Source organism: Azolla caroliniana, unplaced genomic scaffold (assembly GCF_043228905.1).
Source record: "Azolla caroliniana isolate FFs.n. ecotype wild unplaced genomic scaffold, voAzoCaro1.0.p SCAF_6, whole genome shotgun sequence".
In the NCBI taxonomy this organism is placed as follows: Eukaryota; Viridiplantae; Streptophyta; class Polypodiopsida; order Salviniales; family Salviniaceae; genus Azolla; species Azolla caroliniana.
This window is the reverse complement of record NW_028230441.1, coordinates 5301904-5312172: the sequence shown is the minus strand read 5'-3', so window position 1 is coordinate 5312172 and position 10269 is coordinate 5301904. Positions and strand designations below refer to the sequence as shown.

At 35.5% G+C, this 10269-nt stretch overlaps 1 protein-coding gene and 1 pseudogene across 2 annotated transcripts in view; one reads left to right on the top strand and one right to left on the bottom strand.

Moving 5' to 3' along the window:
- LOC147862765 (uncharacterized) overlaps positions 1 to 10269 on the top strand; it is an 89987-nt pseudogene that overhangs the window by 15289 nt on the left and 64429 nt on the right. The window lies entirely within an intron of this gene.
- On the bottom strand, positions 178 to 6752 carry LOC147862772 (2-dehydro-3-deoxyphosphooctonate aldolase 1-like). Its single transcript, XM_087321733.1, has 13 exons — positions 6639 to 6752; positions 6345 to 6442; positions 6113 to 6209; positions 5158 to 5223; positions 2729 to 2788; positions 2181 to 2255; positions 1982 to 2066; positions 1835 to 1893; positions 1173 to 1217; positions 991 to 1089; positions 772 to 819; positions 596 to 643; positions 178 to 512 (listed from the first exon to the last, which is right to left on the bottom strand). Exons 1-13 carry the CDS (start codon positions 6672 to 6674, stop codon positions 450 to 452), a joined length of 879 nt encoding a protein of 292 aa, XP_087177859.1. The 5' UTR covers positions 6675 to 6752; the 3' UTR covers positions 178 to 449.

The following is a 10269-nucleotide window of genomic DNA, read 5'->3' as shown; positions in this document are numbered from 1 at the left end:
TCAGTCATATCCCAAGAGTTTTGAAATATATCAAGAGAACATAGTTTAAATGTATGATGTAATAGGAAATCTGATACCACCACAATTGTCAACTAAAATACTCAAATCTTTCAGATTTATACTTGAATAATCAATACAATAGTGTTTTAATTAAACAGGGAAATGGACAAGTCTTAGATTTTATCTTTATCAAGTAAAATTATCTTAATAGACAAGAACAAAAATCTTGAAGATTATGGAAATCAGATTTTCCTACAGTCAATTTATTGTGATTATACAGCAATTGGTCCCTCAACGAGGCAGGTGATCAGGAATCTTCTAGAATTAGAAGTTACACCATTGAATGTTAAATGACATACATAGATCCCTCATAACATTGAGATGCTTTCCGGAAAAACGAAAAATACAGAGCCAAGTTTTGCATTTAGTATAAATCACTGGATGCCAGCTTAAAACTCCTCACCGACTGGATCCAAATCTATGAAAAACTTACTCCTTCCTTTGGTCACTTTCTACACCAAGAAAATTAATGAGATTAAACATTTTAATGAGTGTGGATCAATGCAATAATAATTTAGGAAAGGGAAATACATACTGCAATGGCAATCAGCTCCTCCAATAATGGTTTCAAATTCCTCAAAGGCTGAACAGATTTAAGCAAATCATACTTAAATACTCACATTGATATATGTAGAAATGCTGTAAAATTCTATCAGTGGAAACTGAATATTATGATACGAATTCTATTATATCAGGGAAGAGTAGCTTTACCCATTGTGTTGGGCCATCCACTGGAGCTTCACGTGGATTATCATGCACCTGCATACAAAACATTGATTAAGGGACATATGTCAGATCTATTTAAACAACATGACATCATACACACAGTGCATGCTCGTCCCTCTGGTAGTGGCAAGCAGAACTACGTTGATCAGTCATGAGAGATTTTTGAAAAGATTATAGAAAGCACATCATGTCAAGAAATCCCACCTCCATGAAAATACCATCCACACCAACTGCCACACATGTCCTAGCAATACATGGAATCAATTCTCTCAAACCGCCACTTGCGACACCTACTCCATCCAGCTGTAACATGGTTGAGCTCTTAACTTATGCCTTGTCCAAACATTTGAATACCACACGAAAAAATACTGACTATGAGGCAGTACCTTTCTTCCCGCTGGTTGCTGCAACGAGTGTGTTATATCTGCTACCTGAAAACAAACTAATATTATCATCAACATCGTAAAACTACCCAATACACCATATATGTGTTCCTATGTTAGACTAGTCGATTTTAAACAACTTAATGAACACCATACAAATTCTCAAATTTGAGGATCTTGAGGAGAACACACAATCTCAATCTGCCTCCAAGAAAAGAGACAATGCAAAAGTAGATTAGTAGTACATCAAATAAATTTGAGAGAACCCAGCTTCAATCCTCGCCATGGGCTAGGCCCCGTCTTATAGATCACAACCAGTCTCCTGTGGACGTTAAAAAGGCATCTATCTGTCCACAATTAACATGACTAGGTGAACTTAGAGATCTGCAAGCCTCTACAAGGCAGATTATCCTCAGCTAGAGAATGATGTTCATGTAAGTGCCCTATTCTAGCTGCACAAACTTTTCTTTCATATAAAAACTGCTCTTCCATTATAATCAATAATCCCCTATGCATCAGGCTTGAAACCTACGCAAACCAAGCTTCAGCCACTCTTTGCAGCCACATTAAACTATTTTTATCACTTCGAATCAAGAGAATTATGAAATTATTACTTTTCAGCTAGAATGAATTTTCCTAGGGTTTATGCTGATGTAAAATATTACCACGGGGCAGTTGGATTCTCTTAACCATTCAAGGTTCCGGGGATCTACAATAAGATCATCTGCAATTGTTCAATCAACCAAAAGAACATATTTAACCATCTCATAAGCTGGTAAGTAATGAAAGTAGATCCAAGCTAAGAGGCTTACTGTAGCCAAACATTGTGCCACGTTCACAGACCAACACATTAGGATTTCCAGCAAGCTTGACCTTTTCAGCTGAATTGGACATAACCTAAGATCACACAACTTGGCACAATATCACAAGATAGGAGTGCAACAGATATATAACCATATAAAAAAGGCATTAAAGAAGAAATGTATGGTCATCTTTAATGCAAACACTTACCAATGATGAACAAAATTGGCCCTTCTTTATGTTTACTACCTTCCCAGTTTTTGCCGCAGCAACAAGAAGATCTGTCTGAAAAGGCAAATTAAGGAATTTATTCTATCACCACAATCTCACAATTCCCACTTTCTTATCCTAGGCTATCTACGTGGATCATTTGTCATAACTTCAATGCGTACTCCTTGTTGCATACCATATAGAGCTTCATTTTATCCAAACATAAGGTGAAAAAATAAACATATACTTGATAACCAAGTTTTCACTTTCAAAAGTTAACAAGTTGCAATTAAACCAATATTATGCAAAATAAATTTGATGAATTGGCAATTTCACTCAACTAAGTGGATCTCATTTAGATCATGAAGATACACATTATTACATTTTCATTCATTGATAAATTCTCCGCTAGCCTTGAGAATCCATTCCAAAGACAGCTCTAGATTAAATTGAAATTATTAGATGCATAGGTCAAGCTCAATGTGGGGGAGACAAATTAAAATAGTATAGTTTGAAATTTGTCTTTTATGAAACTTTAATTTACAAACCTGACGGCATAAAAATGCTGGGATTTGAATGATATCAGCTACTCTCCCCACTGGTTCACACTGAAGCAAGAAGATTCTTTATAAAAATTCATAGAAACGAGGCAATACCCAAATTGCAGTGTTACGTGAAGCATTTACGTTATAATGCAACTTAAAAATAAAATTCTATTCACATATGTATAGCCTGACCATTTTTACACCAGTTCATCCACTCAATGACCTGGAGTATCCACAGATCATTCACGTTGAGCTAGTAGATGGACTGCTCTTCTGCCAAGCTTCACAATGCATTATGATTGTGAATAGTTTCTAAAGTTTCAAGTCAAGTATGCTCATTAATGTTGTGCATTGAAAGGCCCAAGAACTCTCAGTACATTTATAAAGGAGAGCTGCTAGGAGATATTAGGATCATTTGGCCGATGTGAATTGGCTTAAGTGCCCTGAAAACACATTCTAATAAAGCAATATACTTTTGCCCATTAAAACAAATTATAAGAGGGATCTTTCTATGTTTTCTTTACATATCAGCCATTTTCTCTCTTCTCACACCTACTCCAATCCTCTTGGCCTCCTTTCAAGTGGTAACAGAGTCATTATATCTCACACAACAAAAGTGTTTCAGATCAAAGAGTATTGCTGCTAATTTAGTTATCTAAGCACTTCAAGCTTCTGGGAGAAGTTTCATTGGGAGAAAATGATTAAGGTTAGATTAAGGAATAATAGTTTATGCTTAGTGTATTTTAACCCTATCAGTTTGAAACTCTAAACATACAATTGAGGTGCATTTAACATTCTCTCTTCTTATCATGCTTCTGAACTTCTAATAATACTAACACTCACCACAAAAGTTTATGTAGAACTCCACAAAAAGCCTCAAGCATCAGTCTAGTATCTCAACCAACGGCACCAAAGATTGTGAGGAGTTTCAAGGTCCTCCCAAACACATTTCTTTTCCAGTGGAGTCTTCTCTCCACACTGGAATCATTAGGCAGCACCAGACAAACATCTACCGCAATGCCATTGACACAAATGTCAAACAGTCCTTGAGCTTACTGACATTAATGTTGATCACTTAGGCAATCTTTGTTTAACATTCCACGTGTTTGAATAAACTATATAACTTATTCGATGACTTAATCCACATGTTTAAACATAACTTACAAAAGACTTGAAAATAAATTTAAGGCATGTCATATACTTTTTGAATCAACTGCATACAATGAAGAATGTATTAACCAATAAGACTTAACCTATTTACTCATTTGTGAACTCGAATTATCTTTTACTCTATGGTTGACGAAACAAACAAGAGTGGTTGTCAAGATCTTTTGAGATACTAACTACAATGTGTAAAACTTAAACAAACCCTTCCTTCCTCTCCCCTCTCGGATAACTGGCTTAACTAAGAAATCAATTAGAACAACATAATGAGTTAATCATTATACCTAATGAATTAAACAATACGTGGCATGAGTTTGACACAAATGGAGCATAACATGCTTCAATTAATTAGAGAAACACAATCATAAAAGGATATTAATATAAGACTTAGAGTAAAGCGTTTAACACTAATCTAATTAAAAACTATGCGGAGAGAGAAACTATCTCTGAAGTATTGTAGAATAGTAGGGATCAGGTTGAATGACACCTTATCATTGATGGGACATATGTGAGGGGGTGTCAATCACTCTTGAGCTATTAGCTACCATGTATAAAACTTAAATGAGCTTTTCCTCTCCACTCTTATATAGTTAACTAAACTAAGAAATTAATTGAGAGCAACATAATGATATTTAGGTCTTTTCACATGCAAGTTCCTATCTCTTCCATTTTCCTATCTCATTCCCTTTCCCTTGTACCAAACATGCTACTTGGCCAATGTCTTTAATATGTTTTTGAAATGAGTGGAAATGAAGTGTCCGCTAGGTACTTAACAATATTAGATGCTCTCACTAAATGTCATTAAAGGCACAACATTGATATTGTCTTCAGCTAGTGGGAGTTACATGGCTTAAAGGAGCCTCATTAACCTTTAAGTGGCAGTTGTTGGGTATAAAGACCCAAGAATTCTCCATTTGTAGGCCAGTAAAGGACATATTTGGGTCATTCGACCATTGTGAACTGGCTCAAGTGTCCGAAAATCACATTCTAATAAAATTGTAGACTTTTGCCCCTTAAAACATATGGGCTCCGTAAATACAAGTGTATCTCCTCCCTCTCCTTCTGTGTTTTCTCTGCACCTCAGCCATCTTCCCTCTTCTACCACTCCTACCCGAAGTTCACAATTACATTTAAATGATACTAAAACGAACTTCTTAGACAAGGTGCAATGAATTATAGAGATAACCAAGCAAAGGCCAGTGAGATATTATATGTAGATTTTTTAATATAATATATGGACAGCAGCTTGTTATCAGCTTGAGTTTTACCTGATAGATCTCGTGCACATCAGTGACTATAGGCAAATCATAGCAAGCCTTCACCTTTTCCAAGATCTGTCCTTTCAAAGAAATATCAAAAATGTTACATATTGATGGTGAAAAGCAGAAGATAGCAACAAACATTTGCATCTAATCAAGATTCTTTTTGCCAATGCTTCCATTAACTTGAATCAGTGTGAGAATAAAAATGCCCTTCGAAAGTACAAAGGATAAATTATATAGTGAATTATGAATATACCTTTTCAATGAGTTTATATTGTATTAATAAACCTCATTGAAGGCATGTCATACTCTTCAAAAAGAGGAATGAAACAAGTTGACACAGCTAAAAAGAAATGCCAACCCCCAAGTGTTGTGTCATTGATTGAAGCAAGGAAGGAAACAATCCTGTCAATTACTAAGGCATTGACTATGTAATGGCCCTATTTCTTAGCCACGCTATCTTCTTGAGCTGCAGAACTCCAAATGTGGATCATAAAACGTTACAAGAATGTGGTACAAACAACTATTTTCGACGCAAGAAACTATCATTAAGTTTTAAGGAATAACCCTTCACTTGATATAAATAGCAAATGAAAAACAAGGATTCCAGCAAGCTGAGCTGCTACTACTGGTTTTCTGTTCATATCTCACAACCAACTACATTATGATTAACCTAATTCTAATGTACATTTCAAATGTTTGGGGTTTCCCTCAGATAATCTTTACATTCTTTCAAAAGATATAGAGAAGCGTATATATGTAATCTTCTCTGAGTGTTCCTTAGGTTTAAGACAGATATAATGACATGACGATCATTTCCTATTAATCACTTTTGGGTGGGTTTTCACCTCACGTCGATGTTTCCCATTATCTATAAAACATATTACTGTAAACAAATATAAATTTATGAATGAAGGGATGCGATGGTTCATTTAGATTGTTGGGGGAAAAAATGGCTAACCTTCAAACCTTCCTCCATGCCAGGCCCTCTGAAAGACTTTGCAGAAGTTCTATTAGCTTTGTCAAAGCTTGACTTAAATATCAACTTCAACCCAAGCCTACATGAAAAAAAAATCAAATAAAAATGGCTAGGCCTATGCCCAATCCTACGCCTTGAAAATGTTTAGCACACTGCTTAAAGCTTTTGTGATTCTGCATTAATAATTATTATCAAAAGCTTCTTTGATACTTACTCATCAGTGACAGATTTGATCTGCCTTGCCATTTTCATGATGTGCTCTTCTGATTCAATCACATTGGGGCCAGCCATGAGGAAGAAAGGCTCTGCACCCTATCACAGTGCAAGAGGCATTTTTTTTCCCCTCTTTAAAATCATATTTATAGGATTCACTGTTACGTAATGGGGGGTTGGGGGGGGGGGGGGGGGGGGGGGGTGTTCAAGGTTTAGGGCTTTAAAACCTCAAAAGAATTGCAAGTAAAAGAGTGAAACAAGAACAATATATACGGCAGGGAAGAAGAATGCACACCTTGAGATCTGAGAAGAAAGCAGAGTAAGGAGCCATGGGAGCTTAGCTTTTGTGATGAACCGGCTGTCTCTGTGTGTTGTGTGCTCTTTGGTTTAGTAAAGAAGAGTGTGAAAGACAAAAAGGAAGTGAATGTGTTTTTGGTTTGGTTAATCAGAGAAACATTGTAATTTGTAATGCAATGCAAATAGCCCATGGGGCCCCCCCAACACTAATAGTAGAGAGATTATTAGAGAGAGCTCTGGCTTTGCGAAATCTCCGTAAGTAATCAATCGTCTCGATCCGGAAATCCGCCTGCCTCTCTCTCTCTCTCAGGCTTCCACTTCCAGTGGCCGGCGCCTGACATCTCCATGGCTCTGCGTTCGACCCCTTTCCTTTACAAACCCTAGTTCTATACTTCAAAGCATTCTCAAGTGAATTGTCGTGCCCATAGACCACCACCATGCTGCTACTACGATCCATAGATCTGGAAAAGTTCTCCGGTGCCCTGAGATATCCATGGCTCTGGTTAGACCCCTATTATAGAACCCTAATTGCATAACTTCATGTATTCTCGATGTGAATTGTCCGTAGTGAGGTCTTTGATCGACACCGACTGCGTCAAGTTAGCTTCTTTAAGCAATCCCTCGGGGGCAATCTCTGTTTGATTGTCTCCCACTTGGAGACATCACACTTCAACTTTACGCTCTTTACTTTGAGTGCTTCTATAAGCTCTTTAGTGTCTAATTGACACTTGTATACTTCTATTTATTCTTTGTGGGTTTTCACTTTGAGGTTTCCCACCACTAATAAAAGGGTTACTAAATAAAATAAAATTTGTCCATAGACCACCACCACTACCATGTTGTTACGGATTTGTAGAGTTGGAAAAGTTCTCCGCCATGGTCTATGTGCCTCGTTGTGGTTCTTCCGTAACAATAATCTCAACCAAATGTGTAGAAATTCAAAGAGCTCAACCCCCCTTACTCCTTGTCGAACAAATAACTTTGAAGTTGATGTGGAAACCGTAGTCATTAGAAGAAGAAAAAAACTCATGACGCTTAGTGTTTTGGGAGAACTCCTTTACTAGTTGGTTAGGTTCCCTTCTAGGACAATAAAAAATGATTTCACTCTAATTCACCCGAGTTCTCTTTCTGTGCACAAGACAAACATGAAACCACGACTCCAATTGAATGTGTGCTTGTTTCCCCATATGTTTTTACTATAATTTATAAACATTGATTGATGACAAAGTTCACATATATATACCCCGCTTCTACTCAATGAGGGTGCCTCTATCTTAAACACTAGACTTCATCGTGGTTTATTAGAATGTATTGCCTCTCTATGGGCAATTTATTGTTTTAAGATCCATCATATGTTTCTAGAGTTCTCAAATGCCTCCCACATCACCAAATATTCTTCCCTTGAAATTTTCTAGTGTCTGATTATTCCATAGATCTATGCCAAATGCCACAAGTTTCCTACTAGTAAACACATCATATGAGTAGGAAGATCTCATATGAAAATGTATATAGTTCTCATCATTAGATAGATGTTTTAGGCCACATAAAAAAACACCACAAGTTGCATGACTCATTGTATGTTGCACAAGGAGCAAATGTATGCTTATGTGCATAATCTATGTCAAATGATTGTTCAATGCAATAGTTTTCCCAACAATAAATACACTCATACGAGTGGGGAAGCTCTTATGTTGAAATCTATCCAGCTCTTGTATTGATCTTGATTTTTTGCATATATTTGTTTTATTTGTGTGTGTTGATTGATCAATCAAAATTTACAATGGGGGCATACATTAATTTCCCTAACATTAAAAATATATGCAAATTGCCGAATGTATAACGATGGAGTTGAGACTGCATTAGGATTAAAGTATATAGCAATGATGAGATCCTAAATTTTATTAAGAAAACAAAATGATTTTTTTTATATTAGGAATGGAGTAGCCTACAAACTTGGGCTTATCCATGTAAGATATGGTTCTATTATACTATCTCATGACAATTTAAAGTTTTTTCTTTTGTGTAGCATGTATGTAGTTCATTTGTTCAAAATACATCGTTGCTTTCAATTATCATTAATTGTTGCAATGCATGTCAATGCTTGTAGATGTTCTCAAGGACAACTTTGATATGCCATTGCATTTTATATTATTGGGCAATGCCTAAAGGAAAGTTTCATTACCAACATAGGTATATATTCATTGTTTTTGTCATCCAAATATCAATGTAATGATTTCGGAATAGTCTTATTATGAGCTCAAATGGAGGTACCTTTTCAACGGGCCTTAAAAAACATATATTGGTGTACAAATAGTGTAGTGCAATATTGTCAATGGCCTATTACGCTCCTTTTGTTTTCTTCTAAGACTTACTATCATCAAAAAATCTACAAGTTGCAACAAAAATAAGAAAATATATAATATGAAACAAGAAAGTATAACAATCTAAAGTTGTTAATATGAGCATCTAAACTTGTCTTAATTAATATAATCTATGGCATGTTTAGCACAACTAATAGAAAATATCAATGAGTTTGTCAAATTCTATTAGAATGAACCATTAGCATCATTGTTTATTCCTTCCATCCTCTATTGTGAATTTTATCATTTATTGATTAGCGAAACTCTCCTATGTACTATGTAGCATTTTTTAAATTTTATTGTCAATTGTTTTCTGCAATCCATTTTATCATTTATTGTCGAACTTCTTCAAATGTCAAAGTGTATGTCGTTTATTGTTTTCGCTTGCTTCCTATTCTCTTTATTACTAATTCCTCACCACATGATGATATTTTTTTTCCCCAAAAATAAAATATTGCATTAGTATTAAGAAACACCCTAAGGTTATACATAAAAGATGTAGCTTTCGGTAATGAGCCCCTTTTCTAAATTCTAATCATCGGCTTAAATAAATACTTCGGTGTCGGTGTAAAGTAGTATCACTCCACCTTATAAAAAAACTGTCTATAAAATATGCCTTTGTCCCTGATGGCATGAAACTCCAATCGTTTGAGCTCCACCTAATGCGTATTACCTTTTATGTTATCCAAAGAACCTTTGGGATTCTGCACAATTTCTGTCCAAATCCCAACAATTATTTGGGCAAGTCTTTCAATCACATTTTGGAATTTTCTCAAACATCGAGCCTTCAAAATATATACCAAATTGTGATACTACTTACCAATTGCCATGTTTTAGGTTTATTTGTCTCTATTTGTGGATTCAATGATATCAATGTTTTTTGCATCAAACCATGTCTCATAGCAATAGCATCTACAACAACCTCTTCTTCATATACCATTGGTTTATCTTGTACCACTCCCCATGTATATAGTGCTCGAACACATATTGCACATGATGATATTTTTACATGTTTGATACAAACATAAAAAGGGCAATTTTCTAATTGTTTTTCATATCATAATTATTTGAACGCCTGATTCAAAGTGAAATTACTCACTTTCTTTGCTCCTACAATCGGTGAAGGGATAATATATCTTTCCACCTCTTGAACAAGATTGAGTGCACATGACAAGAAGGATAGTGAAATATGGATTTCTTTCATCCTAAAATACAAAGTTTCAAAAATATGAAAGGGTTCTTTCATCTTAAAATATACAAGAGTTCTAA